At 40.5% G+C, this 22865-nt stretch overlaps 1 protein-coding gene across 1 annotated transcript in view; it reads right to left on the bottom strand.

Moving 5' to 3' along the window:
- Positions 1 to 22865, bottom strand: part of sorcs1 (sortilin-related VPS10 domain containing receptor 1) — a 280871-nt gene that overhangs the window by 144547 nt on the left and 113459 nt on the right. The window contains exons 2-3 of the mRNA XM_084044273.1: positions 16033 to 16100; positions 2543 to 2642 (exon numbers count right to left, since the gene is read on the bottom strand). Of these exons, the coding sequence (XP_083900399.1) occupies positions 2543 to 2642; positions 16033 to 16100 (168 nt within the window). The remainder of the gene's footprint in view (positions 1 to 2542; positions 2643 to 16032; positions 16101 to 22865) is intronic.

Here is a 22865-nt window from a genome sequence, read left to right as displayed (position 1 = left end):
CCTGAATAAATAAAGGAAAAAGAAAGAAAATAAATAAAGTATCATTGGTAACACCTGTTAAGGAAGTAAGAAGAGGCCCGATTTCTTTCCAATATGGCTGCTGTGCATATAGAGCCTATTCCCACACGTTGTATCGTAGTGTTTTGTGTACAGAATTGGATACAGCACAAGATATGGTAATAGCCAGTTATTGGATGTGTTGAAGCAGAAGTTTGTGAGTGCACACATTTGAAGAGTGTGTGCATTGCACCAGCACCGCCAAGACAAAATAAATGGCATTTCTGACAACAATAGAGTGTGGTACTGTTCCTTCATTAATAACACATTTTAAAAAATGCATACTTTGTGACCTAAAGTACGTCTATACTTTTAACTGAGAATGAGACTGCAATGAAATGATTACCCGGTTACAGATACTGTATGGGCCCGATGCCAACTGCTAAAATTGGGTACTGGAGAAGACAACTCATAACTCAATGTGGGGGAAACTGCAAAAACTAACCCACCAAATAAAGCAGGCATTGTTGCTGTTACTGTAGTACTGTAGCTGCCCAATGTTCATATAATTGGGGTGTTTATTACGGATCGGGATCTTCTGTGTAATGTCAATAAAAAAGAAAAGAAAAAAGAAAAAGAAATAAATAATATATATTTTCTTAACCCGTTAACTGAATGACTGCCAGAATTATTTCAGATTTTTTGCTGTTTTCTGCCAGAGATTTTTCATTGAAATTAAAAAAGTACTCAGGAGCCGAGATACAGAATTTTTAAGTTTTGAGTTAACAAGTTAGTGGATGGGAGTCTAAATCTTCGAAAAATCATATCTCCTTGGTCTTTGGGTCAAATTGAAAAAATAAAATAAAAAATAATTCAATTTTTTAAATTTTTCAATAGAACGCATTTATGCGATCTTGGCGGCCAAGTGCGCTATTTAATAGTTCACATTTATGCGTGATTGGCAGGCATTGAGTTAAGACCTGGAACGCATCTGTGTCATTTTTTTATTTGAGCTAAAAAAAACATTATTTTACACTTCGGCTATTCAAAAATAGCAGATCTACAAGCTCATAGCGCGGCACCGAGTGCCGCGCTACGAGCTTGTAGATCTGCTATTTTTGAAAAATAGTGAAAATGTGTGCACATCTTTGAATATATATTAATTTAAAGCAAACATTTTTAACTTGAATCTTTGCTTCTGTGGGTCCCTGGAACAAAATGTTTTCAGACGGGGGTCCGTGGCCAAATTCATATCGTTTTGGGGGTCCTTGAAATGAAAAAGTTTGAGCACCACCGACATAGAAACATGTTTTTTTTCAGAATACTGTTGGGATTTAGAAGACATTTGTAGAATCGGCTTCAGGTCTTAATGGGTACTGTAAATCATTTGGGGGCCCGCTTGCAATATCCTCACGGCCCAACAGCGGGGACCGGCCCACAGTTTGGGAATCGCTGATTTACATGACCTGAAAGCTCCCCTCAAACCTCCCCCTCCCTCACCTAGTCCATAATTGATTCATTCTGGGAAGAGCTGGAGAGAAAGAGAGAGCGACTGTAGTACAACGATTAATATTAACATTTGGGGAGTATTTTCTGTGTGCTTTGGCTCTGCTCTCTAGGTGGTTATTATATATTTTTTTGAGAATGACTTCTCCACCAGTTTAATTAGTGACAGCGGGGAGAGTGAGGCATAAAACAGAGTCAGTGAGGATGATATGATACATGGCTGGTTGCTGAGTATCCACGCTCATGAAAACAAGGCAGCCGTAGAAACCCCACACATCAACACAAGGGGTTAATTCTATTGTCGCCGCTGTTGGGTGGAAACCTTGCCTTGTCCGAATCCGTTACTTTTCAGGAAATGGAAAAGAAAAGAACACACGTTCCAATGGCTCCAATACAATGTGGTCATTATTTAGTTTAATTCTATCCAATCCAAAACAGTTTTCTGAAAAAACGTATGTTTCTATATCAGTGGTGCTCAGACTTCTTCATGTCAAGGATTTGGCCACGGACCCCCATCTCAAAATATTTTGTTCCAGGGACCCCCCAGACGCAAAGAATAGAGTTAAAAATGTTCGCTTTAAACAATATATCTTCAAAGATTTGCACACATTTTCACGATTTAAAAAAAATAGCAGATCTACAAGCTCATAGCGCGGCACTCGGTGCTGCGCTATGAGCTTGTAGATCTGTTATTTTTGAATAGCCAAAGTGTAAATTAATGCTTTTTAGCTCAAATTAAAAAGTGACACAGATGCGTTCCAGGTCTTAATGGGTTAATTGGTTTTAAAATTTAGACAACCCACAGACAAACTTTAAAAATGCTTAAGAAATGGCCAAAAAAAAGCTGATCTATAAGCTCACAATGGCGCAAGGCAACGTGTCGTGAGCTCGTATCGACTATTTTATACTACTTTTGTGTGACACTCTCGCTCAAGTGTGGGGCATTAATTTACGGAAAAAAATAACAAAAAAGTTGAAATATGGAGATACAAGGTTTCTGCCCGGCAACAACGATACAATGATAAAAAAATAACATTACCTTTCTCTTGTTATTGGGGCTGACGTACAAATAGCTGAGTATTGTCTTCGCTCCCACTTTCTCATTCAGCTTCTGGTACGTGGCGCCGTAGTCTGTGGACCTGGAATTGAAATCAGAAAGAGTATAGGCTGATAAAACACTTGATGAATTGCTTGTTGCAATTAAACGTTCCCTGGAGAATTCCAAAGATAGAGAAGCGGGCCAAACGATGAAGTCCCTCTTATATGCTCCAGGCAGACACCTGTACCACGGCAGCAGACCGGGGGCACAAGGGCCAAATCGTTACGGTCGCCCTGCGCTGAGTAGAATTTACATAAACAATGGCTCCGAATGAAATTTTAAAAAAAAGTGATTTTTTTTTTATCCATTAAGACTGGGAACGCATATGAGTAATTTTTTTTTTTTTTCTATAACCATTGTAGATCTGCTATTTTCAAACATGTTTGTACTTTTACTTTTGATACTTTAAGTATTTTTTGATGCCTATTCAAAAATAGCAGATATACAAGCTCGTAGCGTAATCATTTTGTGCAAAATACATATTTTTCAAAAACATTTCCAACTCAAATCTTTGCTTCTGGAGGTCCCTGCAGAACAACATATTTTACAAATGTTTGCTTTAAAAATATATATATATTCAAAGATTTGCACACATTTTTCAAAAATAGCAGATCTACAAGCTCACCGAGTGCCGCGCTATGAGCTTGTATATCTGCTATTTTTGAATAGCCAAATCAAAAACGGTGGTGGTTGGTGGTAGGGTGGACTCTTGATCAAACTGCGCATGCGTCGTTGTGTGCCAGGTTTCGCGAGAGAAACAAGCAGCGAGGTCTATGAAAACGAGGCCAAACCAAACGAACCCTATAACACCAACATTGGCCCTAAAGCGCTTACAATACGCGGACATGGCAACACCAGGCTGCAACATAGACCCCGCCCACTCTTTCAGTGCACTCTACGGGCGCTCGGATCTACACAGTACACACCAGACTTTTCAAAGCGAGCGTATGCGTTGTGCGTACCGTTTGTTTAGATTCAATTGATTATCAATGACACCGGCTACACGAGGCGCGCGGATACGTGCATCCCCCATACGCAGACTTTTAAAATAGGACTGGATCTAAAAGTGAGCGTGTGTGCGTCAAAAACTCTGCAGTGTTTCGTGTGTGTGTGTGTGTGTGTGTGTGTGTGTGTGTGTGTTTGCGACGACGGGGGGGACGGGGGGGGAGTAGCATCGTGCCTCCGTGGTGTGTGTGTGTGGCTGGGGGGGGAGATGATCGCCCGTGTGTGTTCGCGACAGGCCACGGGCCGCATGGATGTACCGTGGTGTGTGTGTGTGTGTGTGTGTGTGTGTGTGTGTTTGTTTTTGTGCGCGCTCGCGACGGCCGACGGCTCCGCCTGTTATATGCGCGGGTGTGTTCTGTGCCTCCACGACGGGATGTGCATCCGTTTGTGTGTACACACGACTGACTACACCAGTGGTTCTCAAACTTTTGCATGTCAAGGACCCCCAAATTGACACTTATTAGCCCGCGGACCCCCATTTGAAAAGATAAGCCAGGGACCCCAATAAGAGAAGGTTTATACAGCTTTCTAGCAGTGATTCTCAACCATTTTAATGTCAAGTACCCCCAGTTTGACATGTATTAGGCTACGGACCCCCATTTAATGGCATTTATACCTGGGGCCCGAATTTATATTATAAAATCAATGTTAATTTAACTCTGAGAGTGTGCAAATGGAACCAAATGGACACGTTAGGGTCCATTTGGTTCCATTTGTACACTCTCAGAGTTACAGAACCATAAGGGTGCATTTGGTTCCTATCCATCATTTAGCTGGGGACCCCCTGGAACTGCCTCAAGTACCCCTGGGGGTCCCCATACCCCACTTTCAGAACCAATGGACTACACAGTACAAACTCACTTTCGATCCCTGATAAACTCTCTGTTCTCAGCGCATAAGCCAAACTGCACACTTTAGGTGCTCATATTCCCCAACGGGTATGGTCTAGTCTAAAATAACACAGATACTTTCCTGGTCTAAATGGGTTAAATAGCTCTATATTCTGATAGTAATAGTTGCATAGAGTTTGTTCAGTAACAGGGATCTCCCTGTCGTTCCAGGTCTTTAGTAAACAGAAATGCATATTTCAGATCGGGGTATCAATTTTATCCAATCAGAAGAGAGAAGGTTTATCAGCTTAAATGTTATAGTGTTCCAGTTGTGTCCGCTCATTTCTTTGTGCACTTCCAATTTCACTTGTTTTCCTGTATTGTGTTTATTAAAGAGCACAGAGACAGGGAGACTTGACCCTGTTATTGAACAAACACTCATGGCAGTAATTACTATCTGATGTTGTTGTGTGTTTGTTTGAACTAGACAAAGAAAGAAAATCACTTAAACCACTCTCATCAATGTTAAAGGTAGTGTATCATCTGTTCCTGCACTATTTCAGTCATTTGTCAACTGAATCATAACACTTCTTGCCTGCAACTAGGCAAACTTACACCTGAGTGCATAACAACCATACAGTACTATACAAAATGTATGCACATGCATACCGTATGTAATACATGGACATTCATTATCATGGATCATCACACAATAAAATGCACACTTACACTGGCAAAAAGGACACTATGTCGGCAAGCTACATACAGTAGTACTGCGATTCCCAACCTGTGAGCCATAAGGATATTGCAACTGGGCCCCAAATAATTGGTAAAACAGTAAGATTATAATGATGATAAAACAAAGAAAATATTTTTTTTAAGTGATAGTATTTTTTTTCTTATAACCTTTAAAAATGTGTTTTCATTGTGATACTGATAAATAGGAACTTAAATGATACTAGTTACTATGTTAGTTTCATTGATCCAATCCGGAACACCGTTAAAATAAACATATTCTGAAAATGGGCGGCCCACCCATCTAGCGGTTGCCGTGTTAAGTGGTCAGATGGGTGGGCTGCGAACGCTTTAGAAGTTTTCCAGAAAAGGCTGGGGACCGCTGCAGTAGTAAAACAACACAAAACACAAAGCTTCATCACTCTTATACGCTGGTAATAGAACAGAAACCAATGAAACCAACACTACGTGAAAATGACACAACAACCTACAGTAGCCTACACAAAAGCTGATGTCATCATGCCCATATATAGGCATTCCCCCTTTTGTGCCCATGTGGAGCTGACTGATTTGTTAGTGTCTGATGCCATGATGACGCAACAATTGGGAACTCCTTATATGGTTATGGCTGAGTCCAAACCGTAGACCCCTGCCCACTCTCTGAGTGGACTGCCTCTTGGTCTGGTGTTTAAATGTATCTTCGATACCGCCAAGTATCGTCCAATGAGAGTCGGAGGTGGGGGTGGGTCTAACGACAAGCCAATCAGCGAATATCTGTTAAAACAAGCTGTGCGATGACGTCAGATGTAGGCGGATCCGTGGATCTCTTGTGATTGATATCAAAAAAAGAAAAAAAGAAAAAAGTACTTTTGTTATTTGTGCTGTACTTACATATTTTAAAAGCAAGTACTCCAGTACTTTAACTCAAGAGCAGCATTGACATCGCAACTTTCACTTGTGCCGTAGTTGAGTAATATCTGACCAGGAGTATCTATGCTTTGACTTGAGCACTTTGAAATGAAACATAGTTGACATTACCCCGATGAATAAATCAAGCTTAATAGTTGCCAGTGCAATAGAGGTTGTCATTTTAAGAAAGAGAGGTTAAATCAAGCATGCCGTATGAGCAGCCGAGTTCAGTTCCTCTTCATTTTTCATCTCATGTACCAGAAGAATTTGCTAGATAGCCAGTGTGAGCTACAATGATTTACTATTCAATCCGTTAAGCTGCCAATGTGGTTACCATTATCAGATCTGATATAGCGGCATAACCTTGTTTACATTGTCATTCCAGGAGACTGTTACACGTTCCTATACTCAGTGGTGGACAAAGTCCTCAACTCTAGTACTCCCCAATTAAGTCATTTTGCCAATAGGCTATAATGCACAGCAGCCATAGTGTGAAGAAATTCACAGGTGTTGCCAATGATACTAATGAAGGCTCTGTTCCATTCTGGTCAAACAGAGTCAGGGTGCTGATGTTGTGCACATTGGTTCACTGGAAACACTCTGTTACACCAGTGGGTCTAAAATTGGGGTTCAGGGACCCTCATGGTTCCTTGAGGGGGTTGCAAATGGCCTCTTACGTGTGTCCAACTCTGAGAGTGTACAAATGGAACCAAATGGACCCGTAATGGACACCTAAAGTGTGGGTGCACACTTTACCACCGCCCATCAACTCTCGTACTTGAGTCAAAGTATAGATATTACATAGGCATATAGTATTCAGAAGTATATATTACCACATACTTATTAATATCTATACATTGCAAAAATATGCAATAATAGCGAAAATAGCAGATCTACGTATCGTGATTGTAGATCTTCTATTTTCACAATATTTGAAATACAGTTTAAAGCGCCATTCACACTGAGCACTATAACGATAACTATAACCATATTGTTCAAAATGTTGTTTTTGTAATACCTTACTTGGTTTTATTGATGTTATACAAACCGTCATGCAAATCGGCACACAGTATCTCTATAGTCATGTGATCAACACGGATCTGTCCGATTTCCCATATTCCATCCTGATTGGCTAAGGTTGGCTTGCAAAGTTTGCAGGATTGGTCCGTTGTGAACAAAATGCCTCAAATCATGAACGCAGCATGCCATTTCCGTGATATTTCACACGTACATTCCCACTAGGCCAAGGAAGAAATGCCACCCTTTTCACATTGGCCCGTTATAGCGCCACCAGGAGGCCACAATAACGTACCTGACCTGGCAGAGGTACCTTTGCTCCGAGGAGCACTTTTCAGTCAAAAGAAAAAAATATTGTCTTTGAAATGTATAGTGGAGGGGAAATCATAAATATCCAAAAATATAAATACTGAAGTAGTAAAAAAAAAAATCAAAAAAAGTACTTAAGTACAGAACTTAAGTAAATGTACTTAGTTACTGTCCACCACTGCCTATATTTGGGTTCGGCTGAAATTGTAGTGTTGTTTCATGTTTGCAAATAATGAGCATTCCTTCATTATCACAGAGTGCCGTGTTTCATTGTCATTCCACCTTTGATTAAATGTGCTGTCATAAGAGACACACAGGGGGTGAACTTGGAGGAGCGGAGCTTAATTAAACATTCATACGACAAAATATGAGAGAAACAAACTTTGACAATAAAGTGGGGGAGAATAAGTGAATCATTTCCAACACTGATGTTGTTGTTGTTATTGTTTTTAACGATCTTGCTTTTCTTTCCTTTTGGCAAGAATCCACGTCTGGATATTCATTCCCACCCGTTTGAGTTGATCCAACCACTGCAGTTTGTTGTTCTTCTTATGTTTGCTGTTTTAATTGAAAGGGTTTTTAGAGTCGTTTAATTTACTACGGCAGTAGCTTAACCCATTCAATCTGGGGATGCATCTGTGGCATTTTTGGATGTCTTTGGCTATTAAAAAATAGCAGATCTACAAGCTCAAAGCGCACATTTTTTTTTATCGTGAAAATTTGAGAGGAACATTTTTGACTCAAATCCTTACCTCTGGGGAGGTCCCTATTACAAAATATTTTGAGATGGGGGTCCGCGGCCAAATACATATCATTTTGGGGGTCCTTGGCATGAAAAAGTTTGAGAACCACTGATATAGAAATATACATGTTTTTTTTTTAACTGTAGGATTTAGAAGACATTTGTACAATTCCCCAGAGGCAAAGATTTTGAACAAAGACGTTTATTTACTTTTCTGCAGATAAATTACACATTGTATGAGTAAAACATTTTCGCTTTAAACATTTTCATTCAAAGGATTTGCACAAACTTTCACGATAAAAAAAAAAATAGATCTATCTAGAATAGATCTACAAGCTCAAAGCGCGGCACCGAGTGCCGCGCTTTGATAGCCTCGCGTGGCCAGACAATATCACACGACACACTGCGTGGATATTGGTCTGGTCCCTATCAACGATAGATTTTTTTCCAAGGGGCGGTTACAAAAAGATCCAAACGGACTCTATTGGTTAGACCTAAACCAATCAGAGCAGTGCTTCCTTGTACGAACGAATCAGAGCAGTGCTTCCTTGTACGTCATTGCTCCAAATAAGGTGATAAGCCCGCCCACATTTGGATACTGGGCCCTGATTGGTCCCTCACGACTTCGGAGGGAGAGAAATGAAATCTCTATTGAGGGGGGCCAGACCTAATCTGCCGAGGGCTAAAGTGCGATGCAATTTTGCAAAGGCAGATTTGTCTGGAACCAGGCTAGCGCTTTGAGCTTGTAGATCTGCTATTTTTGAATAGCCCAAAGAAATCTAAAAATGACACAGATTCTCTCCCGGTTCCTCGTACGCGTGTCCAAATACGTAACTCACAGACCATGATCATTTATCGCTGATCATCACACAATTAACCTGCCTTGGTGACACCGGCAAAAACAACTTACAATATCAGCACGCTACATACAGTAGAACAGCAATTCACAACCTGTGATAATAATAATAATGAAAAAAATCTGCAAACTAACTAATAACTAGAGTCCTGTCAAATAATTGTAGTGGAGTAAACTTTTTACCACAGCTCAATCTGCCACCGTGGTAAAGGTAGGCGTCGTTATGCATTTCACAGAACCCGGCAAAGGCATAAAACACCCATCTTGCCAAGCGGCACTGCAGTCTAAATGCTGCACACGTTGAGTGCCTCGACATTTTAGCATGGAGGCATTTTACGACAGACAGACACATAACCCATTAAGACCTGGAACGCATCTGTGTCACTTTAGATTTCTTTGGGCTATTCAAAAATAGCAGATATACAAGCTCATAGCGCGGCACCGAGTGCCGCGCTATGAGCTTGTAGATCTGCTATTTTTTGAAAAATCGTTTAGGAGCGGCCTCAGGTCTTAATGGGATAAGGAGGGGCACTAATATGAACATAATAGGTTACGGATGCATGGGGATTGAAAGATTCCGTGTGCGCACGCGCGTGTGCGTGCGTGTGTGGGTGTGTGTGTGTGTGTGTGTGTGTGTGTGTGTGTGTGTGTGTGTGTGTGTGTGTGTGTGCTTGTGTGTGTGTGTGCGCCCACTAATGTGATGCTAAGAATAGACTGTATGCCGTCTGAGTGCAGTGAGGGGTTTGTAAACTTGTCTGGAATACTGCCATGCCTTCAATCGCTCCCAAGCTGCTTATTATGGAAGGGAGGACGACTCATCTCCTGACCTCATATGAACCATCCCGACTATGCCCCCTTCCCACCTCCTAATCCAGTCATTCACCAACTTGGAGCCCTCCTTGGAGCCCCCCCCCTTCTTACATCTGACTCAAGCCGAGACACCCCCCACACACACACTTTTCAGACATGTTAACCACCAGTGGTGGAAAACGTATTGGCATCAAAATGTACTTAAAAGTACTAAAAGTAAAAGTACTAAATTGTCTGAAAATAGCGGTTCTACAAGCTATGCGACGCGTTGTGAGCTTGTATGGCTATTTTCAAATAGCCTAGGTATAAAATAGGGCTAAAGTGGTTCATGTATGTTTCATAACATCATAATTCATATCTGAAAAGTAACTAAAGTTTTCAAATAATTGTAGTGGAGTAAAAGTGCAATATTTGCCTCCGAGATGTAGTGGAGTAGAAGTAAAGGTATTGGAATTTGGAAATATTCAAGTAAAGTACAAATACCTCAAAATTGTTCTTAGTATAGTACTTAAGTAAACGTACTTACATGTAGGTACTTTCCACCACTGTTACCCACTAATATACTGTACTGTACATCTTGTATGACAGGTAGAACAAATGGCCGTTCTATACAAGCTCATTCCAAGTGAGGTAAGATTGGTTATTTTTGCTATTTTATTTAACTTGTTGAGACATGTAGACACAGATTGTGTGCTATAATACCTCCAGACAGGGGCTGATGCTCACCCTGGGATCTTTGTCTTGTCTTTGTCTTGTAAGTAGCTGTCTAGTTATAGCTATGTAAAGCAGGATAAACCCCGTCATCCCTGTTGCATTTTGGGCTTTAACCCATTAAGACCTGAGACGCATCTGTGTCACGTTTTGATTTGAGCTAAAAAGCATTATTTTAAACTTTAGCTATTCAAAAATAGCAGATATACAAGCTCGTAGCGCGGCACCGAGTGCCGCGCTACGAGCTTGTAGATCTGCTATTTTTAAAAAATCTAGAAAATGTGTGCAAATTAATATTGTTATATTCTTTTAAAGCGAACATTTTTAACTCAAATCTTTACTTCTGGGGGCCTTTACATGAAAACGTTTGAGAACCACTGATATACTGTAGAAGCATAGGTTTTTCAGAAAACAGTTAGGATTTAGAAGACATTTAGCAGAATCGGAACCTCAGGCCTCAATGGCTTAAAAAAGATTAACCTGACAGGTCACTTAACTCATTCTTATTTGTTTTATTTTATGTGTGCGTGTGTGTGTGTGTGTGTGTGTGTGTGTGTGCGTGCGCGTGTGGGTGTGCGTGTGTGTGTGTGTGTGTGTGTGTGTGTGTGTGTGTGTGTGTGTGTGTGTGTGTGCCCGCACGCAAATGAAGAATGAATGCGTGAGGTTGACTATATATGGCTGTGAAGGTGGAATCAGCTCCATCAAAATGGCATTTTGATTGATTGAATACTTTAGTCAGAAATGTATACAGCATGAGGTACAGTCATAAATAGGCTAAAGGGATAACACAAAATAAGTCCTGGGGACTTGTTTCCATTGTGGTACTATGTATTCAATTCATCAACATATCATACAATAATACACAGTGGCGTGCACAGACATTTTGAGGGGCAGGTGCTCAAGTAAATTATACTTTTTTTTGCTGACTTGGTCTGCTCTTTTTTCCCTCTACACCTATACCTCTTTGCCAAAAATAGCCGATCTACAAGCCCACAACGCCTCGCAGCGCGAGGCGTTGTGGGCTTGTAGATCTGCTATTTTTGGCAAAAGTTCTCCTCAGAAAAGGGATGCTAGGTTTCGAGTGGTTATGGTAAAAAGAAAAATCATATCACATAAAGAATTGGCGGACCCCCTGTAGTAACTCTGAGGACCCCCTAGGGGTCCCGGACCCCCTGTTGAAGACCCCTGCTGTAAACAGAAAAAAAAAAACACTTTTTTTTCCTTCTTTTTTTCAAAAGGTCACTTCTGGTCAAGAGGGCAAAGGGCAGGGGCCTAGAGTCTATCTGTGCACGTCCCTGATAATACACAATAATGCATATCATCAACAATTATAAAACACTATATTATGAGAAAAGGGACAAATGTCGGCAGTGAATGTCACCTCCTTTCTATGGAAAATTGAGTCTCCACTTGTGGTCTCCTGATAGATGGATTTTCAGGCCTGTTTCGAAAGAAGCCAGTGATCCACATTGTTCAAGGGATGGTGTCAGGGGATTCCACATTTTGGTGGCAGAATAGTAGAAGTTCTATAGATGGGTGGTACCAGATCCCTCTAGTATTGTGGCTGTGGGTGTCACTCACGTTGGAGAAGTACAGTAGTTAGTCAGGTATGAGGGTATTGAGGGCATTGCCCCTTTGACCGTCTTAAAAAACAATCCCATTTTTAATTGCTTAACCCTGTCTTCTACCCTGAGCCATCCCAGACTAGCACAATGTGTTTGTCATGGGCTTTAGGCCGAGAAGTAATTTTTTTCCCGGAGGTTTGAAGTTTAGTTTTTAGTGACATTGACTATGCTTGTACCTCTTGGTTCTCCAACATCTCAAAGTGGCATTGAATGAGGGCTCCGGTAAGACACTTGAGATATTCATATTCCATTTCTCTCAGTGAGTCATATCATCTTCATAATGGGCTTGTGTCCTCGTAGGATGTTGCATTAACTTCACATCATTCAATAAACAAGCTCAAGTGGTGACTCAGTGCTGCGTGGAATCACAGATCAGCTCTTTAAACCCACACAGCTGTCTACTTGCCTTTCTCCAGTGGTGGAATGCAACATTTAAGTAAGTACTCTCTACTCAAGTGATGTACTTAAATGCAATATTGAGGTACTTTTACTTTACTCGAGTATGTCCATTTTTCAATGCTTTGGGCTTCTTCTCCACTACATCTCAGAGACAAATATTGTCTCCACTCCAATTATTTGAACACTTTAGTGTCACGTTACTTCGTAGATTTTAGACTATTATTACAAAACAATACATTGAACCATTTAACCCCTATTTTATACTTGGTCTATTCAAATAATACGCCCCCCTTATGCATTAGAAGGGCAATATCAGTCACCAGAAACGGCAACGTGTGTTTTCAAGGAGTCTAACATGGTTAAAATGGAGTTTCAAGTTCAATGGGAGGGGGTCTGATAAAATAAAATCTAGAAATAAAAAACATCAAATATTACAATAAATCAAGCAACTTAAAAAGTGTCTGAGGTGCACACACAGTAAAAGTCTGAGTACAATGACCTCAGAACTGTTTTAACCCATTAAGACCTGGAACTGTGTCATTTTTAGATTTGAGCTAAAAGGCATTATTTTACACTTTGGGCTATTCAAAAATAGCAGATCTACAAGCTCATAGCGCGGCACCGAGTGCCGCGCTACGAGCTTGTAGATCTGCTATTTTTGAAAAATCGTGAAAATGTGTGCAAATCTTTGAATACAGTATATATTTTTTTAAAGCGAACATTTTGAACTCAAATCTTTGCTTCTGGGGGTCTCTGGAACATAATATTTTGATGGGGGTCCGCGGCCAAATGCATATAATTTTGGGGGTCCTTGACATGAAAAAGATTGAGCACCACTGATATAGAAACATACGTTTTTCAGAAAACGGTTGGGATTTAGGAGACACGTAGAATCGGCTTCAGGTCTCAATGGGTTAAAGTGTAATACCCCTGAAACAAAAACAGTACTTATCCCACCACTACCTTTCACAAAGCACTAGCAAAGAGAAAAGACCAGCGGCGAGACGCCCGCAGAGAGGAGCCTGACGAGTTTCACTCAAACTCATCTGTCCTTGAGAAGCCATCATTTTCTATTTAATGTAACTTATTTCATCTTCCCGGGGATCTGGCGAGGCCGTGAGATGATTTTATCGGTTCATGTGGAGAGTTGCTGTAACACTAAAAATAAGTCATTGGCTCTTAAATCAAGCAGCTCTGTGATAGGGTCCCTCCGCGGAGCCGATCAATAGCCCGATGATGTCATTGTCTCATGGGCCCTGAGTGTCGATGGTTTCTCCTTTGATGAAAGGCACCTGGGCTGATCCAGCCCGGGTTTCAGCCCGTTGGCAATGTGTTTCCTCACCAGCTAGTGGTGGAAGAGGAGCTTGGATTTCTTTGCTATTTATTTAACCCCTTAAGACCTGAAGCCGATTGAAAAAATGTCTTCTAAATCCCAACAGTTCTCTGGAAAAAAACGTATGTTTCTATATAAGTGGTGCTCAAAACACTTTCATGTATTTGACCCCCATCTCAAAATATTTTGTTCCAGGGACCCCCAGAAACAAATATTTGAGTTCAAAATGTCCACTTTTAATTAAAATATATATTCAAAGATGTGCAAAAAAATTCATGATTCTTTAAAAAGATAGTAGATCTACAAGCTCATTTTTGAATAGCCAAAGTATAAAAATAAGTGGTTGAAATATAGCTAAAATCTTAAATGACACGGATGCTTTCCCTTAAGGGTGAAGTAAAAGCAGCAATACCACAGCATAAAAAATACTCTGTTACAGGTAACAGGCCTGTATTCAAACTTTGACTTCAGTAAAAGTACACAAAAGTGCTCAACGTTTTCCTAAATTGGAAAAGCGTTTTGAAAATAGCAGATTTACGAGCCCACAACGTGTTGCATCGCGACCCGATGTGAGCTTGTAGATCTGCAATGGTGCTTAATTGCTTAATGTATATTTTGTAACAATTGTCTAAATCTGTAACTAATAACTCAAGCTGTTAAATAATTGGAGTGGAGTAAAATGTACAACATTTGCCTCTGAGATAGTGGAGTGGAAGTATAAAGAATTACAATAAAGTTAAATACAACAGTAAAGTAAAAGTACACCAAAATGGTACCTAAGTACAGTACTTGAGTAAATGTACTCAGTTACTTTCCACCACTGCTCACCATGGATCTAGGATCTAGTCTAGTATTAATAATAATAATAATACAAAAATCCAATTCACAGCAACAGGGCAAACCTCTGTATCACCATAGGAATTCATGAGCTTCAATAAAAGAAAAATAAATCAGGCTCTTAGCTCTTAGCCTACTTCTATTTCAAACTGCTTCTAAAAACTGAATTTAACGGCTAGCAAGGGATGGGGGGGACACAGATCTATCAATCGATGTTGATTGGTTCATTTGAAGTGACAACAAGCATAATAAAGTTGCTGTCGGGCAGAAACCTCATATCTCCATATTTCACCCATTTCATGATACGTGAAAGCGTGTCGCACAAAAGTAGTGAAAATAGCCAATCTACAAGCTCACAACTCGCTGTGAGCTAGTAGATCTGTTTTTTTTTAAATAATAATGAAAAAAATAATGGTTTTGGACCTGACAGCGACGAAAATGTGATGTTTAAAGCATTTTATTCTTTAAAAATGTTTGTTCACTCTTACCATGAAATTAGAATAGCTCCTTGATTGTACCTCATGCGTCTCAAAGTACATTAATACACAGGACACACCCAACAGCTGAGATACGTTTTTCCCACACCCTGAAATGCATGCCAAATTGTAATAGCACACACATTTCACATTAGCACCTTGACCGACATTTAAATACGTCATTATTTTGTTTCCAAAAGTATTTTTTGATTCAGCAAGCATAACTCATTTCTATGTAAATGCGGTTTAAGACATTATTGTCTCTGTCTGCCAGTTGTCTTGGACAAGAACCATTTCTCTAGAGGCAATAAGATTTCTATTATCTATGTACTGTGTAAGAGGCTGAGTGGTGGACAGAAACTATATACGTTCACCTGAGTTTTGCAGATATATTTTACAATACATTTGGCCCAGTGGTTTGCAAGATTAGCCCAGGACAGACCCAGTCTCAAACACACAAGACTCACAGACCCTCTTCTAGACAGCTGGGCCCCTACAGCGCCACGCCATAAAAACAAAAGAAAACAAACCTATAGACCCCTTAACAGACAACGTCACACTGATAAGAACCAGTATGCGTGCAACCAGTATGCGCGCAATGAAACCCATTCTGTCAGGTCTCGCTACGACGCTCCTCACTAGCCAACACACAAGAGGGGGTTGGGGTGTGCTGAAACCAGCGCACCCCAAAACAACAGGTTGGGAATTGATTGCGTTTAACAATCACCTGTGCATCCAGTCTCAATGTTAGTAAACAAATAATTGGTCTATACAACCACAACAAAAACTAAAATGAACTAAAATAATGAACAGTTTATTTGGTATTAAGAGCTTACCTCCACAATGAACTCTCTGTGACACTGTTGAGGTTGAAGTCAAACAACTTGGTCAGCATCAGAATCACCTGCAAAACAAAACAAAAACAAGCAATTCATTAAGAACAAAGGTTGAGTTGTGACTGAACACCTGGTTATAACACCTTTACTGGCCACCCAGTTGAGGGGTTGCTCGTCCGTGTGAGAGAGGGATGAGCGAGACAAATATGAAGCTTGGGTTAAAAAGAACAGCTGACGACAATAAAACAAAAAGCCACCAATTACAAGCAGGCCTTGTGTGGAGAGAGAAGGGGAGTGGAAATTATGAAACAAAAACAATGATTGATTGATATTTCACTGTGTCATTGGAGCGCTGAAACAAGTTGCAGCGGGAGGTGTCGGACGCGGTCCGCTGGCTTCCATTGAAAATGGCTTGTAGCCAGTGTTGCCAGATTTGGCGAGAGAACGTGACATGAACGCGAGAGAACAAGCTCACAAAGCGTTGCATGCGACGCTTTGTGAGCTTGTACATCTGCTATTTACAAAAAAAATCTTGAGGGGAAAAAAAAGTGCAAAATGTGGATTATTTTTTAACAACACAAATCTGGTTCGAGGTCCCTCCCTGGCTCAAATTACAATTTCAGATGGGGGTCTGTGGGCAAATAGCCTACACATTCATTTGGGGGTCCTTGACGTGAAACTGTTTGAGAACCACTTGTTTAAACAATAATCCCCCCCAAAAATGGAAACAAGCCCAAATAAGCAACTACACTTTAGAAACAAGCCCCAAAAAAATGCAACCCAAAACCACTATTTACAAGCGAGAAAAAAAAGCCCAAAGTCACTTATAATATTAAGCAGACATGGCAACGCTGCTTGTAGCCTGTCGCTTTGTCACTGCCAGTGTGAACGCAGGGTCGGGGTTAGCGATAGGGGTTGGTTAGGGTTGGGGGTTAAGCTGAGGTTTGAGGGAGGTGCGCTCCTAAAAAAAGAAACCTAAAAAAAAAAAACACCCATGCGTGCTCAGACCGTATTATGACGGGTCCTTGGGAAAAAAGCACGCCTCAGTGCAACACAATGCTACTCAAACATTCATTCCACAATCCTCTGTGGCTCTAATTGTCTCATACTCATTACTAAATCATATCACAATGATGTTAAATACTGCTATCTAAATACACCTCGTGCAGTTAGCGCCCCCGAGCAAAAAGTAGGCCATGCCAGCTGACGTCTTTTTGGGGGGGGGGGGGGGGGGGGGACGGAGGCAGAAAAATCACATTCCAGCCGCGAGCACAAAAGGAGTCGGAGCACAATGGCAGCTCACCATCTATTTACACTGTGACTGGGCGGATATTTGACATTGCAATCAAATTCCATGGCAGAAATGAAGAGTAATATTCACAGGGAGACTCACAGTCTCATCTTCAAGGCGGTCTATTTTAACCACTTACTGTACGCCCTGTTTTATACCGTAGGCCTCGGCGTACGACGGCGTTTCGCGTGGAAATAGAGGAGATATAGCCGTGAGCTTGTTGATCTGCTATTTCCACTATTATTTAAAATGTATATATATAGTATAAATGATCTAAACTTTGTCGTAAGACAAATAGATAAAATAGCCGATCTAAAGCTCACAATATGTCACATGTATGTTGCATGTATGACACTATGAGCTTGTACATCTGCTATTTTCGGGAGGGGGAAAAATAATTATCTTTAAAATGTTCGCCTATAATGACATGACCAACATAGGGATGCCAGGTTGAAAGTGGTTAAGCAAAAATGACCAGGAATATCATTTTTGTCTAACAAACACCCACGCCCAATGCTCACACACACACACACACACACACACACACACACACACACACACACACACACACACACACACACACACACACACACACACACACACACACACACACACACACACACACACACAGTTAATATGTCAACATCTAAAGTTGCTAAAGTTATAATTGGTCACCTCACCTTCACCTTCATGCAAACATACAGCACAGAAACCCAGCCCCATAATGCATGCTGGGTAATAAACAGTAAACATGCTGTACATGCCCTTGGCCTATAGCTAGCAGTATACCGAGTTCTGAGGAGAAAGCAATATATGTACGAGAAAGAGACAGACAGACAAACAGACGAGATAAAGAGACAGTTAGAGAAACAGAGAGAGGGAAGTAGAGAGAGAGAGAGAGAGAGGTGCTGCGTGGTGCGAGTGTGAATTCAGCCTCCAGCTGGGCATCTAAATGGACCTGGTGGGTCATTAGCATGCGTGGGTCTAGTCCGGACATGTAAGGTCATTCATTCCCCGGGCTAATTCTTTCCACACTGGAAAAACAAAACACACACACACACAAAAAAAACTGGGCTACTTCCTGAATCACTCTTGATCAACAACTTTTTGTTTGGGCTAGTTGTTGTTGTTGTCTGTCTTTGATATTTTTCCAGTGCACCTCCTAAACAACGAACGGCCTGAAGGTTTTGCCAGCCAGCCAGCTAGCTACAGATGTGCCACTTCAAAACTTCATCACGTTACTGTTCTTTCCCTGAAAGTGCCCTGAAAATGCATTTTTTCCTGCCTGTTATGCCCTTAAAAATGCACTGTTTTGCCCCTGAAAAGAAGTTGTCACTACACACCCCCGTTTTTCCCTTCAACAGACATCCATATACATGAGAACAAAAGAATGTGTCTTGAAGAAGGTGTCAGACTCATTATAAGGCGAAAGGTGATTTGAAGAGGTCCTTGACCAGTTGCTCAAATTAATTAGCATCATAAAAGCAGTGATCATCAAAATAATTCAGCATTTTAAATGCCCTTCTTTGTCCCTCTTATTGCCCTGGGAATCCCCTGAAAATGTACTGTCTTGCCGATGGCAGGACATTTGAAGTTTTGAAATGGCACATCTGTAGCTAGACAGCCAGCCAGCCAGCCAGCTACAGGTCGGCCCAAGTGCACCACATGTTGGGGTGTTGTGGGGACGCATATGTTAGTGCATACTTAACCCAGTAAGACCGGGAACGCATCTGTGTCGTGTCAAGATGTCTTTGGGCTATTCAAAAATAGCAGATATACTAGCTCATAGCTTGCAGATCTGCAATTTTTTGAAAAATGGTGGTTTTCTTTTGCAAATCTTTGAATATTTGTTTTAAAATCAACATTTTTAACTCTGATCTGTGCTTCTGGGGGTCCCTGGAACAACATATTTTGAGATGGGGGTCCGCGGCCAAATACATATAATTTTGTGTGGTCCTTGACATGAAAAAAATGTCAGAACCACTCATATAGCAACATACGTTTATCAGAAAAGATTTGCACACATTTCCACGATTTTTCAAAAATAGCAGATCTACAAGCTCGTAGCGTGGCACTCGGTGCCGCGCTACGAGCTTGTAGATCTGCTATTTTTGAATAGCCAAAGAAATCCAAAAAGAAATGACACAGATTCTTTCCCGGTCTAAACGGGTTAATAAGCCCCAACCTCGCGAACGCAATTCTCCTTACCCAAGGTGCACCTGTTCTGCTTGTACTCACAGGAGCCCCATGCTGGCGGAAAGTGTTTCACAAAGTCACACAAGTCGTTGCGGTGACTCACCGGCAACCTCGCTATAGCAGCGGCGTGAACACAAGGAGACACAGTTGGATGTTTGCCCCGATAAACCCAGCATGGCACCTGACTTGAAGGCAGCAGCAACATACAAATTGCATAGTAGAACTGAGGTTGTTTATTTTACTCCTCGCGCACCGTTGGACGCATTTACTATGCATTTCACCTGAGTGGTGCCTGCACTGAATTATGTCAAACACACTTAAGAGGCAGCCACATACATGTTGCATATAGACTGAGGTTGTTGTTTATAGGGCTGCAAGCAACTACTGACTAAAATAGCCGATCGATCATGTTGCAACATATCGTGAGATTGGTGGGTTGAAAGTGACAATTTCAATCTTTCCCCCCAAAATTGATTTTATATATATGTATATATTGATGATGATGATTTTTTTTTTTTTTTTTTGCTGCCTTTCACAGCCCATCCCTTACGGGATTATTCAGACACATTAAACATTTTTTTTCCATTGCCAACATGTTGACACAAAAAAACAAATAATAATAATGATAATAAATAATAAAGAAAATAAATAACTACACTGTATACATAACTCTGATCAGAATTACAATTTAGTCATCTAATTTTCAGATTTTCTAGAGAGTGGAGGGCAAGAGAGAGAGAGAGAGAGAGAGAGAGAGAGAGAGAGAGAGAGAGAGAGAGAGAGAGAGAGAGAAAAGAACAATATACAATATTATATATAAATATATATATATATATATATATATATATATATATATATATATATATATATATATACACACACACACACACACACACACACACACACACACACACACACATATATTTGTATAATCGATTGAATGGTACACCCCTAGTTGTTTATTTTTTATGTACACTGGGGCACATCTACTGTATGCAGTTCACTTGAGTCGTGCCTACACAGCATTATCTCAGACAGCATTGTTTGAGATAAGGGTGTACCGGTGCATAGCGATATACTGTATTACATGAATTGAATACATTGTGTCACGCACAAGCATAAGGGTCAAAAGATAACTGTCAAAGTCACGAGGGCTTATCCTTGGAAGTTCCAGGCAGTTGCACTACATCTCAGAGGCAAATATTTTACTTTTACTCCACTACAATTATTGGAAAACTTGAGTTACCTTGCAGATATACATTATTACATTATAATACATACATGAACCACTTTAGCCCTATTATATACCTAGGCTATTTGAAAATAGCCTATCTACAAGCTCACAACACGTCGCATCTATTTTCAATGCTATTTTCAAACATTTTAGTACTTTTACTTTTGGTACATTTTGATACCAATACTTTTGTACTTTTACTCAAGTGATTTTTAATTCCGGACTTTTACTTGTAATAGAGTACTTCTACATTGCAGCATTGCTACTTTTACTTAAGTAAAACATTTGAGTACTTTTTTCCACCACTGAAAAACACCACTCACATATTTTTGTCCAATTAAGTGTGCGTGTGTGTGTGTGTGTGTGTGTGTGTGTGTGTGTGTGTGTGTGTGTGTGTGTGTGTGTGTGTGTGTGTGTGTGTGTGTGTGTGTGTGTGTGTGTGTGTGTATTCAGGGTGAAAGGGGGGACGGCCTGGCTCCAGAGGACCCTGGATGAAGTCCCCTAAAAGGCGGGTGACGTACTGTAGAAGCTTGTGTGAAGGACAGCGTCCAGGACCTTCTGTCTGCCACATATGGAGACTAATGTGGGTGGCCTTCAGTGACTGTTCATGTCAGATGGGCCCCCCACTGGAAAGTGCATATGCTCCATCACTAGACCGTGCCAATTAGGTCTGTTCATGGTTTCTCCTACTGTATAAGCATGACCCGGTCAGAGGACATGACGTCATGACAACCAAGCAGGCAGTTCATGAAGAGACACGCTTGCGTACCTTCATTTTAACCCATTGAGACCTGAAGCCGATTCTACATGTCTCCTAAATCTCAACAGTATTCTGAAAAAAGTATGTTTCTATATCAGTGGTGCTCAATCTTTTTCATGTCAAGGACCCCCAAAATGATATGTATTTGGCCGCGGACCCCCATCAAAATATTTTGTTCCAGGGACCCCCCAGAAGCAAAGATTTGAGTTAAAAATGTTCGCTTTAAAAATATATATATTCAAAGATTTGCACACATGTAGTGTAAAATAATGCTTTTTAGCTCAAATGTAAAAATGACACAGTTCCAAGTCTTAATGGGTTAATACAGCGGCAACTATAGATTATTTCCGTATACCGTGATTATTCTATAGATATACATTTATTGATAAAGCAAGTAATCGATAAAAGTGTTTATTTTATTTTTGAATCTATCAAAACACGGTTAACCACTTTAAGTGTTGTTTTATATTTTGTCGCTTTTTTGAAAAACAATGTTTCTATATCAGTGGTTCTCAAACTTGTTCATGTCAAGGACCCCCAAAAGGACATGTATTTGGCCGTGAACCCCATCTCAAAATAGTGTTCCAGGGACCCCCCCAGAAGCAAAGATTTGAGTTAAAAATGTTTGCTTTGAAATATATATATATATTCAAAGACTTACACACATTTCCGAGATTATTCAAAAATAGCAGATCTACAAGCTCATATGAGCTTGTAGATCTGCTATTTTTGAATAGCCAAAGTATAAAATAATGGTTTAAGTTGTTACACAGATGCGTTCTCGGTTTTAATGGTTAAGCGTTGTTTTATATTTTGTCGCACAACTGTATCATGCAAAATGAGTGAAAATAGCAGCTCTACAAGCTTACAAGTGTGTATGATTCGGCATAATGTCGTTGCTGTTGGTTGCATTACATTGCGTAATTATTATGTGTTTAAAGACGGTGTTCAAATGTAAGTACTCTAGTACTTCCCATTCCAATGGTGAAACTTTGAAACCAGCGTTGCAATGTCGGCGATGCAAATGGATTTGTTAACTCAAGGCTCAGATCATTACAGTAATAACAATATGCACCAAGTTTTGGGTGCTTAAGGCGTCACCCCCCCTCCCCCCAGCGTTCTTCATTAAAGCAAGCCTTTTTGCCTGCTAGCAAACAGTGTTAGCTCTTATACTGTTGGGTAATTGTCCTTGGTTGGAGCAGACAAAATATCATCATGAGCTGAGAACCCCAAACATGCATATACAAACAACCATTATTATATCCCCGGGCGCAACGAGGCAGAATAAACAAATATGAGAGACACGGCATCTCAGTGCATATCTGGACCTCGCTAAATCAGGAAACGTGTTC

Source organism: Gymnoscopelus microlampas (genome assembly GCF_963454915.1).
Source record: "Gymnoscopelus microlampas genome assembly, chromosome: 2".
Taxonomy (NCBI): Eukaryota; Metazoa; Chordata; class Actinopteri; order Myctophiformes; family Myctophidae; genus Gymnoscopelus; species Gymnoscopelus microlampas.
Note: the sequence above shows the minus strand (reverse complement) of the source record. Positions and strands in the feature narration are given on the sequence as shown.